This window comes from Chiloscyllium plagiosum, unplaced genomic scaffold, assembly GCF_037043375.1.
Source record: "Chiloscyllium plagiosum isolate Xiang-an unplaced genomic scaffold, Cpla_swu_hap1 HiC_scaffold_2, whole genome shotgun sequence".
Classification (NCBI taxonomy): domain Eukaryota; kingdom Metazoa; phylum Chordata; class Chondrichthyes; order Orectolobiformes; family Hemiscylliidae; genus Chiloscyllium; species Chiloscyllium plagiosum.
The window spans coordinates 116250912-116278282 of NW_028270140.1; the positions used below are offsets into that span (position 1 = coordinate 116250912).

The 27371-nt window shown below is 41.5% G+C and overlaps 2 protein-coding genes across 2 annotated transcripts in view; both read left to right on the plus strand.

Moving 5' to 3' along the window:
- The window catches only part of LOC122558916 (uncharacterized), a 98913-nt gene extending 89789 nt beyond the window's left edge, over window positions 1-9124 (plus strand). Inside the window, exon 31 of the mRNA XM_087999957.1 lies at window positions 6288-9124. Coding sequence (XP_087856083.1) covers window positions 6288-6449 — 162 coding nt within the window. The 3' untranslated portion in view covers window positions 6450-9124. The remainder of the gene's footprint in view (window positions 1-6287) is intronic.
- Window positions 9125-18077: 8953 nt separating this feature from the next.
- The window catches only part of mccc2 (methylcrotonyl-CoA carboxylase subunit 2), a 135743-nt gene continuing 126449 nt past the window's right edge, over window positions 18078-27371 (plus strand). Inside the window, exon 1 of the mRNA XM_043707857.2 lies at window positions 18078-18355. Within this exon, the coding sequence (XP_043563792.2) occupies window positions 18218-18355 (138 nt within the window). The 5' untranslated portion in view covers window positions 18078-18217. The remainder of the gene's footprint in view (window positions 18356-27371) is intronic.

A 27371-nucleotide genomic window follows, 5' to 3' on the forward strand; every position in this document is an offset into this window, starting at 1 on the left:
GTATATACTGCAGGGAAAGAGGTATAATTGGGGAAAAGGCAATAATGATGCGATTAGGCAAGATTTAGGATACATAGGATGGGGAAGGAAACTGCAGGGGATGGACAAACTTGAAATGTGGAGCTTATTCACGGAACAGCTACTGCAGGTCCTTGATAAGTATATACCTATCAGGCAAGGAGGTAGCTGTTAAGAGAGGGACCCATCTTTTATGAAAGAAGTTGAAGCTCTTGTCAAGAAGAAGAAGAAGGCTTATGTGAGAGAGAAGTATGAAGGCTCAGTTAGGGCACTTGAGAGTTATAAGTTGACCAGAAAAGATCTAAAGAGAGGGCTAAGAAGAGCCAGGAGGGGCCATGAGAAGTTGTTGGCAGATAGGATCAAGGAAAACCTTCAGGCTTTCTATAGGTGTATCAGGAATAAAAGAATGACTAGAGTAAGATTAGAGCCAATCAAAGATAGTATTGGAAAGTTTTGTGTGGAATCTGAGGACATGGGGGAAGCACTTAATGAACACTTTTCATCAATATTCACATTAGAAAAGGGCAATGTTAGTGAGAATATGGAGATACAGGCTACAAGATTAGATGGGATTGGGGTTGACAAAGAGGAGGTTTTAGCAATTTTGTGAAATCTGAAAATAGATACGACCCTGGGGCTGGATAGGATTTATTGTCAGATTCCCTGGAAAGCCGGGGAAGAGATTGCAGAGTCTTTGGCTTCGATCTTTATGACATCATTGTCGACAGGAGTAGGGCCAGAAGACTGGAGGTTAGCAAATGTTGATCCCTTGTTTACAAAGGGGAGTCAGGACAACCTTGGTAATTATAAGCCAGTAAGCCTTACTTCGGTTGTGGCTAAGGTGTTGGAAAAGCTTATGAGAGATAGGATTTATGATCTGGAAAGGAATATTGTGATTAGGGATAATCAACACGGTTTTGTGAAGGATAAGTTGTACCTCACTAGCCTTATTGAGTTCTTCGAGAAGGTGACAAAACATTTGGATGAAGATAAAGCGGTTAATGTGGTGTGTATGGACTTCACTAAGGTTTGATAAGGTTCCACACGGTAGGCTATTGCACAAAATACGGAGTTTCGGGATTGAAGGTGATTTAATGGTTTGGATCAAAGATTGGCTAGCTGAAAGAAGACAGAGGGTGGTGGTTGATGGGAAATGTTCATCCTGGAGCTCAGTTACCAGTGGTGTGCCGCAAGGATCTGTTTTGAGGCCACTGCTCTTTGTCATTTTTGGGTGTAGAAGGATGGGTTAGGACATTTGCGATGACACTAAGGTAGGCTGAGTAGGTAGTCTGGCGGCACGGTGGCTCGGTGGTTAGCACTGCTGCCTCACAGCACCAAAGTCCCAGATTGGATTCCAGACTCGGGTGACTGTCTGTGTGGAGTTTGCACATTCTCCCCGTGTCTGCGTGAGTTTCCTGCGGGTTCTCCCACAGTCCAAAGACTGTGAATTGGCCATGCTAAATTGCCCGTAGTGTTAGGTGCATTAGTCAGGGGTAAATGGAGGGGAATGGGTCTGGGTGGGTTGTTCTTCGGAGGGTCAGTGTGGACTTGTTGGGCTGAAGGGCCTGTTTCCACACTAGGGAATCTAATCTAATCTAATCTAGTGCCAAAAGATGTTGTGGATTACAGAGGGACATAGTTAAGATGCAGAGCTGGGCTGAGAAGTAGAAAATGGAGTTTAATGAGGAAAAAGTGTGATGTAGTTCGCTTCGGAAGAAGTAACAGGAATGCAGACTACTGGGCTAATGGTAAAATTCTTGGCAGTGCAGGTGAACAGAGAAATTAGATTCCCTACAGTCCATACTAACCCTCTGGTTATCTTATACATCTAGATTAAGTCACTTCTCAACCTCCTTCTCTCCCAACTAGTCCATACCAACCCTGCAAAGAGTAACCCACTCAGACCCATTGCCCTACCCTATATTTACCCCTGACTAATGCACCTAACACTATGGGCAATTTAGCATGGCCAGTTCACCTGACCTGCACATCTTTGGATTGTGGGAAGAAACCAGAGCACCCGGAGGAAACCCACGCAGACACTGGGAGAATGTGCAAACTCCACAGACAGTCGCCCGAGGCTGGAATCAAACCCGAGTCTCTGGCACTGTGAGGCAGTAGTGCTTGCCGCTGATGCACTGTGCCGCCCAGATCTCGATGTCCTGCTGCATAAATCCCTGAAAGTTGCCACCCAGGTTGATAGGATTGTTAAGAAGGCATATGGTGTGTTGGCGTTTATTGGTTGGGCGATTGCGTTTCTTAGCCACGGGGTCATGCTTCAGCTGTACAAGACACTGGTATGGCCGCACCTAGAGTATTGCATGTAGTTCTGGTCACCACATTATAGGAACGATGTGGAAGCTTTGGAAAGGGTTCAGAGGACATTTACTAAGATGTTGCCTGGTAGGAAGGTCTTACAATGAAAGGCTGAGGGAACTGAGGCTGTTTTCGTTGGAGAGAAGGAGGTTGAGAAGTGACTTAATCTAGATGTATAAGATAATCAGAGGGTTAGATAGGGTGGACAGTGAGAGCCTTTTTCCTCGACGGTGAAGGCTAACACGAAGGGACATAGCTTTAAGTTGAGGAGTAATAGATTTAGGACAGATATTAGGGGTAGTTTCTTCACTCAGAGTGGTAGGGGCATGGAATGGCCTGCCTGCAACTGTATTAGACTCACCGACATTAAGGGCATTTAAATGGGCATTGGACATACAAATGGATAATAATGGAATGGTGTAGGTTAGATGGGCATCAGATTGTTTTCACAGATCGGTGCAATATTGAGGGCCGAAAGGCCTGTATTGTGCTGTAACGTTCTATGTTCTAAATGTTGCAACTGTACCAGTCTCCACCATTTTCTCTGGCAGTTCATCCCATTCATGTATCACCATTTGCATGAGAAAATTGCCCTCTGGTCCCTTTTAAATCTTTCCACTCTCACCTTAAACCTATGCCCTCTAGTTTTGGACTCCCTTGCCCTAGGGAAAAGATCTTGACTATTCACTGTATCCATGTCCCTTATGATGTTTTTAAACCTCTATACAGGTCAACTCCTCAGTCTCTGATGCTCCAGAGAAAATAGCCCCAGCCTATTCAGTGTCTCCCTGTAGCTCAAACTCTCTGGGAACATCCTTGTAAATCAGTTCTGAACCCTTTCAAGTTTAACAACACCAAGGATACCAGAATTGCACACAATATTCCAAAAGCGGCCTAACCAAATATCTGTACAGCTGTAACATAACCTCCCAACTCCTATACTCAGTGCATTCACCAAGAAAGGTGAAAGTGAGGACTGCAAATGCTGGAGATTAGAGTTGAGAGTGCGGTGCTGGACAAGCACAGCAGGCCAGGCAGCATCCGAGGAGCAGGAAATTGATGTTTCAAACAAAAGCCCTTCATCAGGAATGAGGAAGCCCACACTCTCAGCACTGACCAATAAGGCAAGAGTATCAAATGCCGCCTTCAGGCTCCACTCTCAAGAAACTATGAATCTGAACTCCAAGGACTCTTTGTTCAGTTACACCTCCCTGGACCTTACCATTACGTGTGTTAGTCCTGGCCTGATTTGCCCTACCAAAATGGAGCATTTCACATATATCTAGGTTAAACTCAATAAGCCATTCCTCATGTGGTTCCTTGCACTGCATCAGTGTATCGCATGTTAAATCAATCCCTTTCAGCCCCCTTTTAACAAGGAATTGTTTACTTACCAGTTGTTTCTGTAGCACTTTTATTTACATGAAATTTGAGAGTTTTCTTTCTAAATCTAAGACATGAGAAATCTGCTCCAAACTTCATCAAGATCATGCTGAACGTTTTAATCAACTCCACCTTCACGCCCAAACCCCATGTGCCTTGATTCTCTTAATCTCCAAAAATCTATTGATCTCTGTCTTCAGTACTTCTCATGAGTGGGTGTCCACAACCCTCTGGGTTAAGATTTTGAAATCTGAGATTATTGATTTGTTTCCTTGCTAGCAATAGTTTCTCAACCTCCATTCTATCACACAGCAAACACGCAACTAATGTTGCAGGATTTTTTTCAAACCAACTTTTATCTTTAAATATGCATGCAGTTTCCTTGAGGTCCACATCATACATTTCCTGAAGATCCTACAGTGTTATTTGAGATGTCGCACAATAGGGAGTGACCTAATGAATGGGGATGGTTGATTCTACTTACTGAATGGACTGGTGCATCCCTTGGCAGAATTAAATCACCAAATATTTAATCGTGTTGAAAGCATGGCTCTCAGAAGTACCCAACCATAGGTTTCAGTGATGCATAATCTGAAATTATCTTGTTTTAGCATTACAAAATATTATTTAGAAACAACTGGCATGCTGAAGGCTTGTATTGAGCAGTAGGACTTGGTTAAAATGTGTGGAGGGAGCAATTAGCACTGTCCTTTTTAACCGTCAGTACATTTCTCCCTCCCCTTTTTCTTGTTCTGCTCCCAGTCTACTTACTATACAAACAGGAAAAAAGCAGTCCTTTCAACACCAAAATAACTAAAGTATTAAGAATTTCATGCCTTGGTTGACTACTTTGAAAGTTGTATTAATCTTCCAGTGACCATTGTCTGCTATGTAAGTGAGCAGATGATTTTTCATCCTCTTGTCAATTTTAAAGAGTTGAATAAAAAAAATTGGGGTGATTGACCCTTTATTTTAAATGCACCCCCTTAATTTCGGAAATGGCATGCTTTTACTTTATTTCCCTGTAAGTCTGATTCTATTCAGAAGCTCTCCATGTGTTAAAAGGCATTTAAGAGAGAACTTTTTTTCACAGAGGGTGGTATGTGTATGGAATGAACTGCCAGAGGAAGTGGGGGAAGCTGGTACAATTACAACATTTAAAAGGCATCTGGATGGGTATATGAATAGGAAGGGTTTAGAGGGACCTGGGCCAAGTGCTGGCAAATGGGATTAGATTAGAACATAGAACATAGAACAATACAGCACAGAACAGGCCCTTCGGCCCACGATGTTGTGCCGAACTTCTAACCTAGATTAAGTACCCATCCATGTACCTATCCAAATGCCGCTTAAAGGTCGCCAATGATTCCGACTCCACCACTCCCACGGGCAGCGCATTCCATGCCCCCACCACTCTCTGGGTAAAGAACCCACCCCTGACATCTCCCCTATACCTTCCACCCTTCACCTTAAATTTATGTCCCCTTGTAACACGCTGTTGTACCTGGGGAAAAAGTTTCTGACTGTCTACTCTATCTATTCCTCTGATCATCTTATAAACCTCTATCAAGTCACCCCTCATCCTTCGCCGTTCCAACGAGAAAAGGCCGAGAACTCTCAACCTATCCTCGTACGACTTCCTCTCCATTCCAGGCAACATCCTGGTAAATCTTCTCTGCACCCTCTCCAAAGCTTCCACATCTTTCCTATAGTGAGGCGACCAGAACTGCACACAGTACTCCAACTGTGGCCTAACCAAAGTCCTGTACAGCTGCAACATCACTTCACGACTCTTGAATTCAATCCCTCTGCTAATGAACGATAATACTCCATAGGCCTTCTTACAAACTCTATCCACCTGAGTGGCAACCTTCAAAGATCTATGTACATAGACCCCAAGATCCCTCTGTTCCTCCACCTGACTAAGAACCCTACCATTAACCCTGTATTCCGCATTCTTATTTGTTCTTCCAAAATGGACAACCTCACACTTGGCAGGGTTGAACTCCATCTGCCACTCCTCAGCCCAGCTCTGCATCATATCTAAGTCCCTCTGCAGCCGACAACAGCCCTCCTCACTGTCCACAACTCCACCTATCTTCGTATCATCTGCAAATTTACTGACCCACCCTTCGACTCCCTCATCTAAGTCATTAATAAAAATTACAAACAGCAGAGGACCCAGAACTGATCCCTGCGGAACTCCACTTGTAACTGGGCTCCAGGCTGAGTATTTACCATCTACCACCACTCTCTGCCTTCGACCGGTTAGCCAGTTTTCTATCCAATTGGCCAAATTTCCCTCTATCCCATGCCTCCTGACTTTCCGCATTAGGTTAGGGTTTGGTCGGTATGGATGAGTTGGACCAAGGGTCTGTTTCCAAGCTGTACGTCTCAATGACTATGTGTGGAAATTGTGTTCCAGTTTTCTTGGAGAGAACATGTTTATACTTCTACATGCTTTGCACTCTATCCATAAGAAGTGTTTTCACAAGATTGTCAGCATTTCTAGTAAAGCTACTAAGTTATAGTGCAACACATGTCATTACTTATGTCCATTCTTTCTTCAGGTAAGGTATAGCTCATCATTGCAAAGTTGGGAGTCGGAGTCTTACACAGAGGAAGCCTGCTGTGCAATGGAACAAGATATAGAACAGATGCAGCCAACAAGAGTTGCTGAATATTTCTTCAGTGATATTTTCACAGAAGTGGAAGAGGACGAACAAGAATGATGAAAGAAAACCTTATAGCTGCATATTTAATTGGTGCTGGTACATTATATAATGTGATATGTTCAATGATATGACACAATCACAGAATTGGAGGAGAAGTGACATTAAATTATACAAACATTGTTTGCTTTTACCAGTTTTCTTTGCACTGAGATCTCCTATAAAATACTATTTTCATGATATGAATATGAAAACAAAAGGCTGGTTAATCACTTTATAATATTAACCTTTATTGGTAGGAAATACCAAAATTTTACAGGCCGATTTGTTGTAACAAAATCTTTCTTAGCAAATACATAGGCATTAAAGAAAGCTGCTGCTTTACTCTTCACAATATATGATAACTCCATTAACTGTACAATAAGTTCATGTTTCATCCAAAAGTTGTTTACAGTATTGATGAATTACCAATAAGTTTCTCCTTGAATCTCAGTGATTCCTTTGTTATATAGGATGCTTTTGCCCTATTGGAGCACACACTACAAAGTAGGAAAGATAATTTGCATTTTCATTTTTCTTGCAGAGAAAGGAGTAGCAGATGTGTGCTTTATTTTAGTAATCCACAATTTGGTATTGATGCTTAGTAAACAGATGACACCCTCAAAGTACTGCACTTTAACATCCAAGTATTTAATCAGGATCACTTTTTAAATATTAAACTTAGAATCCAAAATACTAATGGGTTATGATATATTTTGATAATTGCATTTCCCAGACTGCCTTTTTTTGAAAAGATGTATGATTTGAATGATATATTTTTGCTTAAGATAAATTTTAAATACATCAGAATGAAGCAATAAATAGTGGAAACAAATTTGAAAGCCCAAATGAAACAGAACAAATACAAATATATAGTTAGTCTAATTGAAAAGGATAAACTATAATAATTCATTGACATCTAAACTGTCAGTGAGTTTTAAGTTCTTGGATGTAAATTATATCAGTAATGGGATGAAATGAAGTTCAGGGCTGGATATTTTTGTGTATAAATTGTTACACAAATGGTTGGGTATTAAATCTGATACCAACTGTTTCTTTCAAGAGAAAGTTATTCAGAAAATTGCACTGTGATAAATTTACAACGTTGTTAGACTTCAATCTGTTTAAGTAGGGGTGTAATGATGTAGATTGCATGTTGTTTGGTGAACATTTCTGAAGGTCAGGATCTTTGTCTTTGTTACCTCATTTTATTTTATTTTTAAAGAATGTGCCTTGTCTAGCAAATATATTCATAGTTCAAGTTCAATGTTTCTTGAAGGTGCTGTTCCTTTAAAGTTTCAGAATGATTGCTGCATGTTTGACTGATCAGAAGGAAATGTACAAATTTGGATGTGAAACAGATATCTCCAATGACAGCCCAACTTTAAAACTTTCAATGATTGATTTATATAAAATTGCTGTGGACTGAGATTTATTTGCATGTCATACATGTCAACAATGAGATACACAAGTTTTCTTTTTGTGAAATTACTAGCACTTGTGTTTGTGTTCTTTCAATGCAATTGTAAACAAAATGTAGAGATTTATAGATATCCATTTGTGTTAAATGCGAAGTTATTCAAATTTCTTTTGAAGCTTTCTTTTTTAAAAGTCTGTTATATATGTTTCATTCGTTAACATTATAACCATGTGAAATGTTAATTGGACTGTATTTTAATGTGGGCTCAGAATCACATTTGCAGATAATTATCTCACGTTTTGTATATTAATTATTATTTAAAATCATCCTAATGTGGCTGTAATATTTATATTGACCTAGAGATGGGAGAAAAAATTAGGAACTCAATTATTTTGAACAAATTAAAATGTGAGCCTGTTACAACTGTTAAGTGACCCAACTGTAACCCATGCTGTAGAATATTGATATTTGAGACAGCATATCTTAAAAATGATTAAGATTTATTTGATATATCAAAAAAGACTTAAAGGGTTGAAGAAACGGATTCTAAAACCAGGATCTTGAGTTGTGGTGCAAGGCTCCAACTGTGATTGGAGATAAATCTCATAGTTGTATGTAATTGATTTCATAGCTAGGCGAGAATGAAGAAATAGTCTTTCAACATTGACAATATACGATCATCATTCTCTGGAACATTAGCTTCAGAAGTTTTATGAAAAAGCTGTAGCAAATTCTGACTGATAATTGGGCAAAAAGAGGGAGAAATTCATCTTAAGCAGTGACATAAAAAGATATTGGATAAGCCATCCATTGCATTTAATGGAACTGAACATCAAGCACTGTGTATAATGGGCAGCTGATCCAGTACTGCTGTTTTATGCCACTACTATGAATTCCTAACCAGTATTGTTAAGAGCAGTTTCAAAGTGTTGATGAGGAACTCAAACAGGAAGTAACTAACAAGTTAATTATGTAAAACTTCACAGGTAAAGCTAATACGTGTGGCAATACACAAGAAATTATTTGAATTTATCTTGTCCCTGACAAAGCAACTGGGTCAGTTGCACCACTCATATAGATAGACTATATATATGTGTAAATTACAGTTAAAGCATTGTTCACATGGTTACAAATATGTATTGGTTGTTTACTGAATGACTAATTCCAGAGTCATTACAACATCTTCCTTGTTTGGAAGGCACATTACAGTATTACTGCATAGATGTATTAATCTGTGGACTGCTTGTAAATTCTGTAAATAAAACATTCTTTTATATTTTTTCTTTGCATTTAATATATTGCTGAAATTTGACATAAGGCCCTTTATTGTGGCAGGATTCTGTATTAGGTGAAATTTATGTTTGTTTCCTGACATTCACAACTTTAGAAATGTTCCAAATTCTTGGAGATAGCTTGTTAATGCAGAAGGACAAATGTAGCCTCATCCAGAATCAAAGTGATCTAATTTATTTAGTATTAGTTAAATTTCTCCACAGATTCTCAATTTTTTACAACATAGTGCAAAGGTCATTTGGCCCATTGTGTCTGTGCTGGCCCTCCAAATGAGCATCTCACTTAATAAATTGTCTGCTGCTCGGAACTTTGTGTTAACTAGATGTTCCCGGTAAATAATATACAAATACATTTTGATTTTCTATCATTGTTAGTTGCATCCCATCATCAAACATGTTTTATCTTTCCTATTACAGTACATACTACTTCATTAAAATCCAGCTCCCATTCCCTAGTCCATCTCTCAATTTACTAATTGAGAGGTGGCCATAGCTTTTGAAAATCCATTCAAACTCCAAAATAGTTTGTTCATTTAGCATATTTTTAATGTTTATAGTTTTCAAACGCGTTTGTTAACTTTTCTCTGGGAATTAAGCAGTCTGAAATTTCTCCTGAAATTTGGATGCTTGGACCTACAAATAAGATGTGGAAGATGCAAATATTTGTATTTGTCGTTAAAATTCACTGGTTATATTTTTGGCACTTAAATATTTTCTACAATGCATTCCATTGTTTTTAAGATGCATCATCCTCTCTAAAGAATCCTGGTCAATTTCCTATTTGTCACCAACTTTTATTTTCATCCCTTCCTAATTGTTACCCTGAATCTACTTTGCTTAAGGTTTAGTAGACTTTCATTCCGAAATTTGTTTGAAAAATAAAACCAACTTTTGAAAACTTATCACCTTGTCAAATAAGACTTATGTTTCAGCACCTTGATAACATCATGTCTGTGCTTCAGTGACCTGCAGAATAATCTTAAGAATTAGGATACTATTAAGACTTCAGGTGGCTTTATTCTCTCTCGGATCTTCTTTCTGGATAGATAGCAGATCAGCAGTTGGAACATTAAGCATTTGTACTCAGTTGGATTACTATTGCATTGTTGTTTATAACCTGTAGCTGTGTTTCTGATACCCGTGATGTGGAGGTGCCGGTGTTGGACAAGGGTTGACAAAGTTAAAAATCTCACACCACCAGGTTATAGTCTAAATGGGTTTGTTTGGAAGTACAAGCTTTCAGAGCGCTCTCCTTCGTTAGGTTGCTGATGGGGCAGGATCATAGGACATGGAATTTATAGTTAAAGATCAAAATGTCGTACAACTGATGTATTTAACAAATCTCAATTGCTGCTAAGTCTTTTATCACTTAGAATGGGATTGCAGGTTTCAATTCATTAATATGTAAATCCCAGAAGGTGGAAGACAGAGGGCGCTGGTGGAGGGTTGCTTTTGAGACTGAAAGGCCTGTGACCACAAGGATTAGTGCTGGGTCCACTGCTTTTCATCAGTAAAATAAATAACTTGGATGTGAACGTAGGAGGTATAGTTAGTAAGTTTGCAGATGACACCCAAAATTGGAGATGTAGTGGACAGCGAAAAAGATTACCTCAGATTACAATGGGACCTTGATCAGATGGGCCAATAAGCTGAGGAGTGGCAGCTGGAGTTTAATTTAAATAAAGGTGAGGTGCTGCATTTTGGAAAAGCAAATCAAATCAAGACTTATACATTTAATGGTAAGTCCTAGGGAGTGTTGCTGAACAAAGAGACCTTGGAGTGCAGGTTCATAGTTCCTTGAAAGTGGAGTCGCAGGTAGGTAGGATCGTGAGAAGGCATTTGGTATGCTTTCCTTACTGGTCAGAGCATTGAATATAGGAGTTGGGAGGTCATGTTGTGGCTGTACAGGACTTTGGTTAGGCCACTTTTGGAATATTCCGTGCAATTTTGGTCTCCTTCCTATCAGAAGGATGTTGTGAAACTTGAAAGGGCTCAGAAAAGATTTACAAGGTTGTTGCCAGGATTGGAGGATTTGAGCTACAGGGAGATGCTGAATAGGCTGGGGCTGTTTTCCCTGGAGCATCAGTGGCTGAGGAGGTGATCTTATAGAAGTTTATAAAATCATGAGAGGCATGGATAGGATAAACAGACATGGTCTTTTCCCTGAGATGGGGGAGTCCAGAACTAGAGAGCATAGGTTCAGGGGGGAAAAATCTATAAGGGACCTACAAGGCAACATTTTCACGCAGAGAGTGTTGCGTGTATGGAATGAGCTGCCAGAGGAAGCAGTGGAGGCTGGTACAATTACAGCATTTAAAAGGCATCGGGATGGATATATGAATAGGAACGGTTTAGAGGGATGTGGTCCAAGTGCTCGTAAATGGGAGTAGATTAGGTTAGGATATCTGGTCGGCATAGACGGGTTGGACCGAAGCGTGTTTCTATGCTGTATATCTCTATGACTCTATAAGTCACATTTCCAAAATAACATAACGTTTTATATTTTTAAAAAATGACATCTCGGCTCAAACAATGCATTAAGGGTGTGAGGTGAGAGTCTGTCCATATCCCAACATTGAGTCAGACTGGTTCTATTTCCAAAGTAGGGATTGGTAGGACTAATTGCCCACAGCTTGTGTGTTTTTTGAACAAACTAGAGTGTGTCTGCAAATAAAAGTCTGCAAATGTAAATTCGCCCAATAGACATATATATATGTGTGGGGAGGGGGTGGGGGGAGTGCTGCCCTACTGGCATGCCCATAACCTGCCCTGCCTTATTTCCCAAGAGTAGGTCATGTTTTGCACCTTCTCTAGTAGGTACATCCACCTACTGAATCAAAACATTTTCTTGTACACACTGAACAAATTTCTTTCCATCCGAGCCCTTACTACTAGGGTAGTCCTAGACTATGTTTGGAAAGTTAACTCCCCATCATTCTCAATTTCCTCTTGACTGCTGGGGGTGTATAGTACAATAGCAATAAGGTGATCATCCCTTCCTTATTTCTCAGTTCCACCCAAATAACTTGCCTGGATGTATTCCCAGGAATGTCATCCCTAAGTACAACCATAATGTTATCCCTAATCAAAACCGCCACTTTGCCCCCTTTCCCCACTTTCGATCCTTCATGTAGCATCTATATCCTGGAACAGCATAGAGATGTACAGCATGGGAACAGACCCTTTGGTCCAACTTGTCCATGCTGACTAGATACCCCAACCCAATCTCGTCCCAGCTGTCAGCACCCGGCCCATATCCCTCCAAACGCTTCCTATTCATATACCCATCCAGATGCCTTTTAAATGTTGCAATTGTACCAGCCTCCACCACTTCCTCTGGCAGCTCATTCCATACATGTATCACCCTTGTGTGAAAATGTTGCCTGTTAGGTTTCTTTTATATCTTTCCCCTCTCACCCTAAACCTATGCCCTCTAGTTCTGGACTCAGGGAAAAGACTTTGTCTATTTATCCTATCCATGCCCCTCATGATTTTATAAACCTCTATAAGTCAAGCCTCAACCTCTGACGCTCCGGGGAAAACAGCCGTAGCCTATTCAACCTCTCCCTATAGCTTAAATCCTCCAATCCTGGCAACATCCTTGTAAATCTTTTCTGAACCCTTTCAAGTTTCACAACATCGTTCAGATAGAAAGGAGATCAGAATTGCACGTAATATTCCAACAGTGGCCTAACCAATGTCCCCTACAGCCGCAACATATACTCAAAACTCTGACCAATAAAGGAAAGCATACCAAATACCTCCTTCACTATCCTATCTACCTGTGACTCCACTTTCAAGGAGCTATGAACCTGCACTCCAAGGTCTCTTTGTTCAGAACCCTCCCTGGGATCTTACCATTAAGTGTATAAGTCCTGCTAGGATTTGCTTTCCCAAAATGCAGCACCTCGCATTTATCTGAATTAAACTCCATCTGCCACTTCTTAGCCCATTGGCCCATCTGATCAAGATCCTGTTGTAATCTGAGGTAACCTTCTTCACTGTCCACTACACCTCCAATTTTGGTGTCATCTGCAAACTTATTAATTATACCTCATATGCTCACATCCAAATTATTTATATAAATGAGGAAAAGTCGTAGACCCAGCACAAAACCTTGTACTATACTGGTCACAGGCCTCCAGTCTGAAAAGCAATCCACCACCACCACCCTCTATCTTCTACTTCTGAGCCAGTTCTGTATCCAAATGGCTAGTTCTCACTGTATTGCATGAGATCTAACCTTGCTAACCAGTCTCCCATGGGGAACCTTGTCAAATGCCTTACAGAAGTCCATATAGATCACGTCTACTGCTCTGCCCTCACCAATCCTCTTTGTTACTTCAAAAAACTCAATCAAGTTTGTGATTTCCCACACACAAAGCCAGATTGCCTATCCCTAATCAGTCTTTGCCTTTCCAAATACATATACATCCTGTCCCTCAGGATTCCCTCCAACAACTTGCCCACCACTGACATCAGGCTCACTGCTCTATAGTTCCTTGGCTTGTCCTTACCACCTTTCATAAACAGTGGCACCATATTAGCCAACCTCCAGTCTTCCAGCACCTCACCTGTGACTATCGATCGTACAAATATCTCAGCATGAGGCCTTGCAATCACTTCCCTAGCTTCCCACAGAGTTCTAGGGTACACATGTTCAGGCCCTTGGGGATATATCCACTTTTATGCGTTTCAAGACATCCAGCACTTCCTCCTCTGTAATATGGACGTTTTGCAAGATGTCACTATCTATTTCCTTACATTCTATATCTTCCATGTCCTTTTCCACAGAAAATACTGTGCAAAATACTCATTTAATATCTCCCCCATCTCCTGCAGCTGCACACAAAGGCTACCTTGCTGATCTTTGAGGGGCCCTATTCTCTCCCTAGTTACCCTTTTGTCCTTAATGTATTTGTAAAAACCTTTTGGATTCTCCTTAACCCTATTTGCCATGTCCCCTTTTTGCCCTCCTGATTTCTCTCTCAAGTATACTCCTATTGCCTTCTAAGGAGTCACTCGATCTCTCCTATCTATACCTGATATACACTTCCTTCTCTTTCTTAATGAAACCCTCATTTTCTTTAGTCATCCAGCATTCCCTATACATACCACCCTTTCCTTTCATCCTAACAGGAATATATTTTCTCTGGATTCTCGTTATCTCATTTCTGAAGGCTTCCCATTTTTCAGCCGTCCTTTACCTGCGAACATCTGCTCCCAATCAGCTTTTGAAAATTCTTGCCTAATGCCATCAAAATTGGCCTTTCTCCAATTTAGAACTTCAATTTTTCGATCTGGTCTATCCTTTCTATCACTATTTTAAAACTAATGGAATTATGGTCGCTGGACCCAAAGTGCTCCCCCACTGACACCTAGTCACCTGCCCTGCCTTATTTCCCAAGAGTAGGTCAGGTTTTGCACCTTCTCTAGTAGGTACATCCACATACTGAATTAGAAAATTTTCTTGTACAAACTTAACAAATTCCTACTCATCTAAATCCTTAACGCTATGACAGTCCCAGTCTAAGGTTTGGAAAGTTAAAATCCTCTATTATTCTTACAGATAAGTGAGATCTCCTTCCAAATTTGTTTCTCAATTTCCCTCTGATTATTAGGGGATCTATAATACAATCCCAATAAGGTAATCAGCCCTTTCCTATTTCTCAGTTCCATCCAAATAACTTCTCTGGATGAATTTCTGGGAATATCCTCCCTCAGTACAGTTGTAATGCTATCCCTTTTCAAAAACGCCCCCCCACCCCCCACCCCCTCCTCTCTTGCCTCCCTTTCTGTCCTTCCTGTAGCATTTGTATCCTGGAACATTAAGTTGCCAATCCTGTCCATCCCTGAGCCATGTTCCTAACCATACCCTGAGTTCATCTGCCTCCCCTGTTAGGCCTCTTGCATTGAAATAAATGCTGTTTAATTTATCAGTCCTACCTAGTTCTGTGCTTTGACCCTGCCTGCCCTGACTGTTTGACTTGCTTGTATTCTCAACTGTACCAGTCTCAGATTGATCTCTTTCCTCACTATGTCCTTGGGTCCCACCCCCCCCCAAGCTTACTAGTTTAAATCCTCCCGAGCAGCTCTAGCAAATCTCCTTGTCAGTATTATAGTCCCCTTCCAATTTAGGTGCAATCCGTCCTTCTTGTACAGGTCACTCCTACCCCAAAAGAGATTCTAATGATCCAAAAATGTGAATTATTTTCCCATACACCAGCTCCTCAGCCACACATTCAAGTTGCCAGTCCTGTCTAGCCCTGAGCCATGTCTCCATAATTGCTACAATATCCCAGTTCCATGTTCCTAACCATGCCCTGAGTTAATCTGCCTAACCTGTTAGGTCTCTTGCATTGAAATAAATGCATTTTAATTTATCAGTCCTACCTTGTTCTTTATTTTGTTCCTGTCTGCCCTGTGTGTTTGACTTACTCCTTTTCCCAACTGTACCAGTCTTAGACCAATCTCTTTCCTTATTATCTTGCTGGGGACCAACCCCCGCTAGTTTAAATCCTCCCAAGTAGCTCTTGCAAATCTCCCCACTGGAATGTTAGTTGGTACCTTTCCAATTCAGGTGCAATCTGTCATAGAACATAGAACATAGAACATAGAAGAATACAGCGCAGTACAGGCCCTTGGGCCCTCGATGTTGCGCCGATCCAAGCCCACCTAAACTACACTAACCCACTATCCTCCATATACCTATCCAATGCCCTCTTAAATGCCCATAAAGAGGGAGAGTCCACCACTGTTACTGGCAGGGCATTCCATGAACTAACGACTCGCTGAGTGAAGAACCTACCCCTAACATCAGTCCTATATCTACCCCCCCTTAATTTAAAGCTATGCCCCCTTGTAATACCCGACTCAATACGCGGGAAAAGGTTCATACTGTCGACCCTATCTAACCCCCTAATCATCTTGTACACCTCAATCAAGTCACCCCTAAACCTTCTTTTCTCTAGTGAAAACTGTCCTCCTCGTACAGGTTATGTTTACCCCAGAAGACATTCAATGATCCAAAAATGTGAATCCTTCTCTTCCGCACCAGCTCCTCAGCCATACATTCATCTGCTCTATCCACCTATTCCTACCTTCATTAGCCTATGGCACAGGGGATAATCTAGATATTACTACCCTCAAGGACCTACTTTTAAAATTTCTGCCTAACTTCCTACATTGCTCAAATCTTGTGCTTTTCTCTTCCTATGCCATTAGTTCCAATGTGTACTAGTCCCTCTCCCCTTTGAGAATATTCTCCCTCTCCTACCTTTCCTGGTGGTTACCCATCTACCTGACTGTATCTTCAGTTTATCTCCCTGCCTGTAACTGCTATCCATTATACCCTCAAGCTCCTGTAAATTCCTCAATGTCTCTAACTGCCACTCCAACCGATTCATGAATCTGGTGGGATTTGCAACCAAACATACTGTTGACATCATCTCAGTAACATGAAAACTCTCCCTCATCTCCTACTTCCAAGAAGAACAATATGTCACTCCACTAAAGGCTATCTTTGCACCCTAACAATCCACAGACCCAGAAAATAGCACAGTCTTACTGTTCTAAAAACACTACTCCAGTACATATTTTTTGTTGTTTTTAAAGTTTAATCAAGAGACAGATCTCAATAAAAACATAATTAAAAAAACCCACTCTACTCACTATTATGGATTTACAAAAGAAAAACAGTAAAGTTATATAAAGGTGCGATAATTTGGAGAGCCCACGCAAATACATTTGGCAGAACTGCTCTCTGTCATATAAAAACTATGAAGAAATTATTTCTGCAAATCCCTTAAAGTTAGGGTGTAGGTTTGCTTGCTGAGCTGTAGGTTTGATATCCAGACGTTTCGTTACCTGGCTAGGTAACATCATCAGTGGCAACTTCCAAGTGAAGCGAAGCTGTTGTCTCCTGCTTTCTATTTATATCTTTCTCCTGGATGGGGTTCCTGGGGTTTGTGCTGATGTCATTTCCTGTTCGTTTTCTGAGGGGTTGATAGATGGCATCTAGATCTATGTGCTTGTTCATGGTGTTGTGGTTGGAGTGCCAGGCCTCTAGGAATTCTCTGGCATGCCTTTGCTTAGCCTGTGCCAGGATAGATGTGTTGTCCCAGTCGAAATGGTGGTTTTTTTTCATCCGTGTGTAGGGCTACGAGGGAGGGAGGGAGGGTCGTGTCTTTTTGTAGCTAGCTGGTGTTGGTGTATCCTGGTGGCTAACTTTCTTCCTGTTTGTCCTACGTAGTGTTTGTGGCAGTCCTTGCATGGAATTTTGTAGATGACGTTGGTTTTGTCCATGGGTTGTACTGGGTCTTTTAAGTTTGTTAGTTTTTGTTTGAGAGTGTTGGTGGGTTTGTGTGCTACTAGGGTTCCGAGGGGTCTTAGTAGTCTGGCTGTCATTTCTGAAACTTCTTTGATGTATGGTAAGTTAGTTGAGGTGCTAGAAATTAAATAAATCTAATCTCCAAATTCATAGGAGATCATTCCAGAAGTCTGTGTAATTTCCCTATTTGTGCACAAAGAACTCCTAACTTTTTCACGAAACCTTTTTCTATGTCTCTCTCTCTCTCCAGAAGCTGTTACTGTCTGATGAACGGACACCCTGTTCTGAATAGAGTTGCTGTAATCGAAACGCTAACCAAGTATCGCCCCGCAGTTTATGTTTCTTTATTTGACTAGTCTGGAAGGATGAGAGGTTCCGGTGTTGGACTGGGGTGTACAAAGTTAAAAATTACACAACACCAGGTTATGGTCCAACAGGGTTTATTTGGAAGCACTCGCTTTCGGAGCGCTGCTCTGGACAACCACCTGATGAAGGAGCAGCACTCAAAAGCCAGTGCTTCCAATTAAACCTGTTGGACCATAACCTGGTGTTGTGTGATTTTTTTAAACTTTGTAGGTCCCGGTATATGTGGGTGGGCTCTGTGGAACAAACTGCAAGTCAATTCGCTGCGAGCAGGAGTGTTTGAGGTGGAGTCCCAAAGGCTGTGTCCCAGTGCAGGCGGGCCCGGGGTTTGCAGACTCACTCGCGCCGCCGCTCGCTCTGGAGCCGTTGGGCCTCTGACCGCAGGATGCTGCTGCACGCGCGGAACCTGCGGCTCTGCTTCCTTGGAGCGCGAGCCTGGCTTGCCCCACGACCTCGCCGTTACCACGGAGACAAAGTGGCGACGGTCGGATCGGAGCCCGACACCAACTCGGTCCTCTTCCAGGTAGGCCGCGCTTGCAGCCCCGGACTCACCTGGAAACGTCCATTGGAGGGAGGGAAGTCACTGTGGACAGCACCGAGTAGCACGGGGGCAGTGGGTACAGTGCAGCTTCTCCTGGTACTGAATCGCACAGGGAAGGATGTATGTGCACCAGTCATCATAAATACGACATTGCGAACATTTAAGTTCGTGACATTTCTTTTTAGTTTGGTTCATGTTTCTGTGACCCCTTCTGAAGTCCTTGAACTTGCCGCTGCTATCTGGCACCATGTTTACTCGTGCTGCTGCTAGTTTGAATCATTCCTGCCACAACACCAAGACAGGTAACAATCTTAGATGGCCATTCACCCATTGTGCCTGTGCCAGCAGACTGGCAGAGGGACCTGAATAGTCCAATTGTCCAGCTCCTTCTGGTATCTCTGGCACTTTGCTGTCCTTTGTCCAATTCTGTTTTAAATGTTAGTATTGAATCTTTATTTTTATCACTTTTCTGCCTGCTGTTTATCCCTTGATTTTCTACCACTGAGTATGGCAGCATTTAAGTTGATCTTGACAGCTCATGTTGTGCAATGGTGGCTGAATCGTAGAATCCCTACAGTATGGAAAGAGGCTACTCAGTCACTTGTGTCTTCACTAACCCATCAAAGAGCACCCCAACCAGATACATCCTTGGACACTATGGACAATTTGGTATGGTTGGTCCACCTAACCTGCACACCTTTGGACTGTGGGAAGAAACTATAGTACCCAGTGGAAACCCATGCAGACATGAGCTAAATGTGCAAACACCACATAGTTGCACAAGGCTGGAATCAAACCAGGTGCTGTGAGGCAGCAGTGCTAACTACTTAGCCATCATACTGCCCACTATAGTGTCCTCCTCCTGGACCAAGTGGCCCCGTTGGAAAAACAGCTTCTAATTTTCCTCTTGGAAATGCTACAGGAGTCAGTATCGAGTTGAATAACCGTAAGGCCTGCGCACCTTTTCCCATGTCCTTACTCCAATTTCCATACAACAAGCCTTATCATCACATGGGCTAGTACCAGAAACAACCCATTGTCAGCCACTAATGGTCCCAGTGAACAACTTTTGATTTTGTCCAGACTGACCATTACCCATTCTTTTGTTTGTCCAGCTGTTCTCTCTCTTGGCTTTATCAGTATCTATTGTTAATTCCTCCCCATACATCCCTCTCATCCTCAACATATATGCCACCCTTTCCCTAGCTACAGTAGGTTCTGAAGAAGGATCACTGGACCCGGAAAGTTAAATTTTTTTTGTCTAACAATACTGCCAGACCTGCTGAATTTTCTGTAATTTCTGTTTTTGTTTCATTTGAGTCACTTTAGCTGTGGCATCATTTGTAAGGGTCCTCCTCTGGATCAAATGTGACACTTTTGGTTTCTGAATTTTCATCTACAGTTAATCATCTTCCTTGCAATTCATTAATGATCTGGTGGTGGTGTGTACACTAACAGCATACTACAATTTGATAACAAAATTGTACAAAACATTCAACGAGACATTATTTCTCCTTTAACCATCTACTTGTTCCATTCGGTGTAAATGGCACACATTCAAAGGTCAAATGATGTATGCGAGACACCGGCATATAATTGCAATTTGGGTGTAATTTCTTCAAAGGGTCTGTTTGATCACATGGGTTATATGGGCTGTAAGTCTTTCCCACACTAATAAACTTTAATCTTTTACGTAGACTTCTGGAATTTTGATAACACACTTTGATTTGCAATTTCACTCCATTTTCATTCATCCAAACAATGTTTGTGAATATGCACAAAATCTCTTACAGTAGAAATGAGCCTAAGCTTAAACGTCATCCTGTTAGACATGGAAGCTAGTCCCAATCTGAATCTTGTCTTCTCATATCCAGTGGTTTTCATTAAAATTGTTCTTGAATCTTTTCACTTCACACTTTGATTGCTGTGTGTGTTGAAGTTAATGAGTGTTGCATCCATATTCCAACATACCATAATGGGTACTCATGTTTTCTGGAGGTGACTTATGAGGAATTGCTGTACACTGATAAAATTTAATATCAAGTTTCTTTGGTAGTCTTTGAGCAGTCTTGATCTTTTGCTGCAGCACTAAACATTTTTGTTCCATAGATCAGCTATACCAACAAGCTTTTGCTCTGAAATCTTTACAGAAGTGTGGGTTTGATTGGCCCAATTAAATGTGTATACGTGTATCACATTTCTGACAAATTAAAAAATGGTTTGATTTGTAGCTTGAAGCCATTTTCATACTTCATTTGTTTCTCTCACTTAACTTCACAACATAGCCTCTACTTCTTATCAGTAAAACGTCTCGAGAGGGTGGTGGGGAAATACTTGTGGTTGAATACTAATGTGAATGTTGCACATTGTGTTTGAAATGAGGAGTCATACACATTCAATGCAAAAGCATGACTTTTGGGAAAGTAGCGAGATACAACATGTCCACTTGTGATGTGTAATTCATGTTCTTCTTGGTATGATTTCTGTTATTATGAGGCTGCTTCTGCTGTCAATAAAGGATTTTGAAAACTGGTTCATTTGGAAGATTGAGGAGGAATGGACTTTTTAATAAAGCTCATTAAACAGACACTTCGGATGCTTTTTTTTTAAAAAGATACTTGCTTGAAGTCACGTCTCAAACTAACTATTTAGGCTGGTTTTACTAGATCATTTTATCAACCTGTGGTAAAGTAGCTAAGACATATAGTTACTTACCTTTATTACTCAAAGACTTTCCTTAGAGCAGAGAAGCTGAGGGGAAATTTAGTTGAGGTGTACAAAGTCCTAAGGGAATTCCTTTTTTTCCTTACTTAGGAGTTGTTAACTGTTTTAAGGTAAGGAGTAGGAGGTTTAGACAGGTTTGGAAGAAAACTTTTCACCCAGTAGATTGTGGGTGTCCGGAGCTTACTGCTAAAGGTGATAGAAGTAGGAACCCCCGAGACATGTAAGAACTATTTAGGTGAACACTTGAAGCACCATTGCATTAAAGTCTATGGGCGAAGTATTAGAAAGTAGGATTTGAATATATCACTGTTTGATGACTGGCATGGATGTGATGGGCTGAAGGGCCTTGTTCTGTGCTGTAAGTACTCAAGTTACATGCCTGACTTTCTTTGTAAATCAGCTTCTTCAGAGATGATACCTCTGGCATAGGTAGGAAGTGAGCCCAGGTTCCCTGGTCCAGAGGTAGGGCACTACCACTGCACCTCAAGACCCATCTAGTCTGAGTTTATGACTATTAGGAATTGTGGCTTTTTGATATTGTTTGAAGTTCAGTTGATGTGCTGAAAGAAGTCACTCAACCTAGATTCTTCCATCTACTTGAAAGATATTTTGAGAATCCATAGATGTACAGCATGGAAACAGATCCTTCTGTCCAACCCGTCCATGCCGACCAGATATTCCCAACCCAATCTAGTCCCATCTGGCAGCATACAGCCCATATCCCTCAACCCTTCCTATTCATATACCCATTCAAATGCCTTTTAAATGTTGCAATTGTACCAGCCTCCACCACTTCCTGTGGCAGCTCATTCCATACACGTACCACCCTCTGTGTGAAAAAGTTGCCCCTTAGGTCTCTTTTATATCTTTCCCCTTTAACGTTAAACCTATGCCCTCTAGTTCTGGACTCCCCCACCACAGGGAAAAGTCTTTGTCTATTTACCTAAAATCTCTATAAGGTCACCCCTCAACCTCTGACACTCCAGGGAAAATAGCCCCAGCCTATTCAGCCTCTCCCTATAGCTCAAATCCTCCAATCCTGGCAACATCCTTGTAAATCTTTTCTGAACCCTTTCAAGTTTCGCAACATCTTTCCGATAGGAAGGAGACCAGAATTTCACGCAATATTCCAACAGTGGCCTAACCAATGTCCTGTAGCCGCAACATGACCTCCCAACTCCTGTACTCAATACTCTGACCAATAAAGGAAAGCATACAAACGTTTTCTTCACTATCCTATCTTCCTGTGACTCCACTTTCAAGGAGCTCTGAACCTGCACTCCAAGGTCTCTTTGTTCAGCAATACTCCCGAGGACCTTACCATTAAGTGTATAAGTCCTGCTAAGATTTGCTTTCCCAAAATGCAGCACCTCGCATTTATCTGAATTAAACTCCATCTGCCACTTCTCAGCCCATTAGCCCATCTGATCAAGATCCTGTTGTAATCTGAGATAACCTTCTTCGCTGTCCACTACACCTCCAATTTTGGTGTCATCTGCAGACTTACTAACTGTACCTCTTATGCTCACATCCAAATCATTTATGTAAATGACTAAAAGTAGAGGACCCAGCACCGATCCTTGTGGCACTCCACCGGTCACAGGCCTCCAGTCTGTAAAACAACCCTCCACCACCAACCTCTGTCTTCTACCTTTGAGCCAGTTCTGTATCCAAATGGCTAGTTCTCCCTGTATTCCATGAGATCTAACCTTGCTAACCAGTCTCCCATGGGGAACCTTGTCAAATGCCTTACAGAAGTCCATATAGATTACGTCTACTGCTCTGCCCTCATCAATCCTCTTTGTTACTACTTCAAAAAACTCAATCAAGTTTGTGAGACATGATTTTCCACACACAAAGCCATGTTCACTATCCGTAATCAGTCCTTGCCTTTCCAAATACATGTACATCCTATCCCTCAGGATTCCCTCCAACAACTTGCCCATCACCGACGTCAGGCTCACTGGCTTAGAGCTCCCTGGCTTGTCCTTACCACCTTTCTTAAACAGTGGCACCACGTTAGCCAACCTCCAGTACTCTGACACCTCACCTGTGGTTATTGATGATACAAATATCTCAGTAAGAGGCCCAGCAATCACTTTCCTAGCTTCCCACAGAGTTCTAGGGTACACCTGATCAGGTCCTGGGGATTTATCCACCTTTATGCGTTTCAAGATATCCAGCACGTCCTCCTCTGTAGTATGGATATTTTGCAAGATGTCACCATCTATTTAGCTACTTTCTATATCTTCCATATCCTTTTTCACAGCAAATACTGATGCAAAATACTCGTTTAGTATCTCCCCCATTTTTTGCGGCTCCACACAAAGGCTGATCTTTGAGGGGCCCTATTCTCTCCCTTTTGTCCTTAATATATTTGTAAAAACCCTTAGAATTAAGGAGAATCCAATGTGCCAAAGCTATCTCATGTCCCCTTTTTGCCCTCCTGATTTCCTTCTTAAGTATACTCCTACTTTTATACTGTTCTAAGGATTCGATCTATCCTGTCTATACCTGACAAAGGCTTCCTTCTTTTTCTTAACCAAACCCTCAATTTCTTTAGTCATCCAGCATCCCCTATACCTACCAGCCTTTCCTTACACCCAAACAGGAATATACTGTCTCTGGATTCTTGTTATCTCATTTCTGGAGGCTTTCCATTTTCCAGCCGTCCCTTTACCTGCGAACACCTGCCCCCAATCAGCTTTTGAAAGTTCTTGCCTAATACCGTCAAAATTGGCCTTTCTCCAATTTAGAACTTCAACTTTTAGATCTGGTCTTTCCTTTTCCATCACTATTTTAAAACAAATAGAATTATGGTCGCTGGCCCCAAAGTGCTCCCCCACTGACACCTCAGTCACCTGCCCTGCCTTATTTCCCAAGAGTAGGTCAGGTTTTGCACCTTCTCGAGTAGGTACATCCACATACTGAATCAGAAAATTTTCTTGTACAAACTTAACAAATTCCTACTCATCTAAACCCTTAACGCTATGGCAGTCCCAGCTTAAGGTTTGGAAAGTTAAAATCCTCTATTATTCTTACAGATAAGTGAGATCTCCTTCTCTGAATCCCTCACTATCCACATCCTGGGGGTTATTATTGACCAGAAACTTAACTGGACTCATCATATAAACACAGTGGCTACAAGAGCAGTCAGGCACTTGGAATATTGTGGCGAGTAACTCACGTCCTGACTCTCCAAAGCTTCCACCATCTGCAAGGCACAGGTCAGCAGTGTGATGGAATATTCTCCACTTGCCTTGATGAGTGCAGCTTCAACAACTCAATGAGCTTAATACCATTCAGGACACTACATACACTCCCTCCACCATTGACGTTTAGTAGCAATAGTGTGGACTATCTATAAAATACACTGCAGAAATTCACGAAAGATTATCAGACAGCACCATCCAAACCTACGATCACTTCCATCTAGAAGGACAAGGGCAGCAGATATATGGGAACCCCACCACCTTCAAGTAATCCTGGAATACCCTCCTTAATGGCATTATGGGTCAACCCACAGCATGTGCACTGCAGCAGTTCAACAAGCAGCTCGCCACCCTCTCAAGGACACCTAGGGAGGGGCAATAAATGGTGGCCAGCCAGCGACACCCACATCGCACAAATGAATAAAAAGAGTTTGGTTCTGAACTCAGCTCAAGCCCTATAACCTGCTTATTCTCACAGTTGCTTATTTCTAGCAAAATAGCCTGCTTCCATTGAGACTTCACTCCTGCTGTTATTAAGCTTTTGTTGTTTCCACACCTGACATTTTTGATTCCCTGCTTATCCATTGCTATTCTTCTGCATTCCAACTTGTATGAATTTCAAAACTCAGCAGCCCATCCTCTATTTCGCACAAAATATAACTGCCATCTCTCTAATCTCAGTTATTTCAATTTCTCCCAGTTTATAAAATTTGAAAGCTGTTTTTGCAAACCTTTTGACCTTCTCCTGTATCACTGCAACCCCCCTCAGCCTTCTGTCTTAACCCATGCTCTAATCTATCCAACCATCTCTGAGCTTCTCACACAGTTCTAGTTACTTTAATTGACCTGGTCAGCACATTGTAACAGACATCTGAAGAATAGAAAGCGGTTGAGGCTAAAGCATTGAATGTTTTCAAGAAATAGAAAGTTCTTAGGGATAAAGTTCTTGGGACTGCCATCATGTTAAGGGTTTAGATGGAGAGGAATTTGTTAAATGTGTACAAGAAAATGTTCTGATTCAGTATGTGGATATACCTAGAGAAAGTGCAAAACTTGACCTACTCTTTGGAAATAAGTTAGGACAGGTGACTGAGGTTTCAGTGGGGAAGCACTTTGGTGCCAGCAACCATAAATCTATTAGATTTAAAATTGTGATGGAAAAGGATAGACCATATCTAAAAGTTGAAGTTCTAAACTGGAGGAAGGCTAATTTTGATGGTATTAGGCAAGAACTTTCAAAAGCTGATTGGGTGTAAATGTTCGCAGGTAAAGGAACGGCTGGAAAATGGGAAGCCTTCAGAAATGAGTCAACTAGAGTCCAGAGACAGTATATTCCTGTTCGGGTGAAAGGAAAGGTTGGTAGTTGTAGGGAATGCTGGATGACTAAAGAAATTGAATGTTTGATTAAGAAAAAAAAGGAAGCATATGTAAGGTAGGAGATATCGAGTGACTTCATAGAAGAGTATCAAGGCAGTAGGAGTATACTTAAGAGGGAAATCAGGAGGGCAAAAAGGGGACATGAGATAACTCTATTTGCCAAAGCTAAGGAGAATCCAAAGGATTCTTACAAATACATTAAGGACAACTTGGGAGAGAACAGGGCCCCTCAAAGATCAGTAAAGCAGACTTTGTGTGGCAGACTCATGTGGAACCGCAGGAGATGGGGGAGCTACTAAGCGAGTATTTTACATCAGTGTTTACTGTGGAGAAGAACATGGAAAATATAGAATGTAGGGAAATAGATGGTGACATCTTGAAAAAATGTGTATATTACAGAGGATGAACTGCTGGGTGTCTTGAAATACATCAAAGTGGATAAATCCCCAGGACTTGATCAGGTGTACCCTAGAACTCTGGGAAGCTAGGGATGTGATTGCCGGGCCTATTGCTGAGATATTTGTATCATCAATAGTCACAGATGAGGTGCCAGAAGACTGGAGGTTGGCTAATTATACCATTATTTATGAAAGGTGGTAAGGACAAGCCAGGGAACGACAGACCGGTGAACCTGATGTCGGTAGTGGGCAAGATGTTGGAGGGAATCTGGAGGGACGGGATTTGCATGTATTTGGAAAGGCAAGGACTGATTAGGGATAAAATCGACTAGACGAAAGTGAGGATTGTAGATGCTGGAGATTAGAGTTGAGAGTGTGGTGTTGATTAGGGATAATCAACATGGCTTTGTGCATGGGAAATCATGTCTCGCAAACTTGATTGAGTTTTTTTGAAGAAGTAATAAAGAGGATTGATAAGGGCAGAGCAGTGGAGGTGATTTATATGAACTTCAGTAAGGCGTTCGACAAGGTTCCCCATGGGAGGTGTTTAGCAAGGTTTGATCTTATGGAATATAGAGAGAACGAGCCATTGGATACAGAACTGGCGCGAAGGTAGAAGACAGAGGGTGATGGTGGGTTGCTTTTCAGACTGGAGGCCTGTGACCAGTGGAGTGCCACAAGGATCAGTGCTGGGTCCACTACGTTTTGTCATTTTATGTAAATGATTTGGATATGAACATAGGAGTTAGTACATTTGCAGATGACACTAAAATTGGAGGCACAGTGGACAGTGAAGAAGATTACCTCAGCTTACAACAGGATATTGATCAGATGGGCCAATGGGCTGAGGATTGGCAGATGAAGTTTAATTCAGATAAATGTGAGGTGCTGCATTTTGGGATATCAAATCTTAGCAGGACTTTTACACTTAATGTTAAAGTCCTAGGGAGTGTTGGTGAACAAAGAGACCTTGGAGTGCAGGTTCATAGCTCCTTGAAAGTGGAGTCGCAGGTAGATACGATAGTGAAGAAGGCGTTTTGTATGCTTTCCTTTATTGGACAGAGCATTGAGTATAGGAGTTTGGAGGTCATGTTGTGGCTGTACAGCTAATTGGTTTAGCCACTTTTGGAATATTGCATGCAATTCTGGTCTCATTCCTTTTGGAAGAATGTTGTGAAACTTGAAAGGGTTCAGAAAAGATTTACAAGGATGTTACCAGGGTTGGAGGATTTGAGCTATAGGGAGAGGCTGAATAGGCTGGTGCTGTTTTCCCTAGAGTTTCGGAGG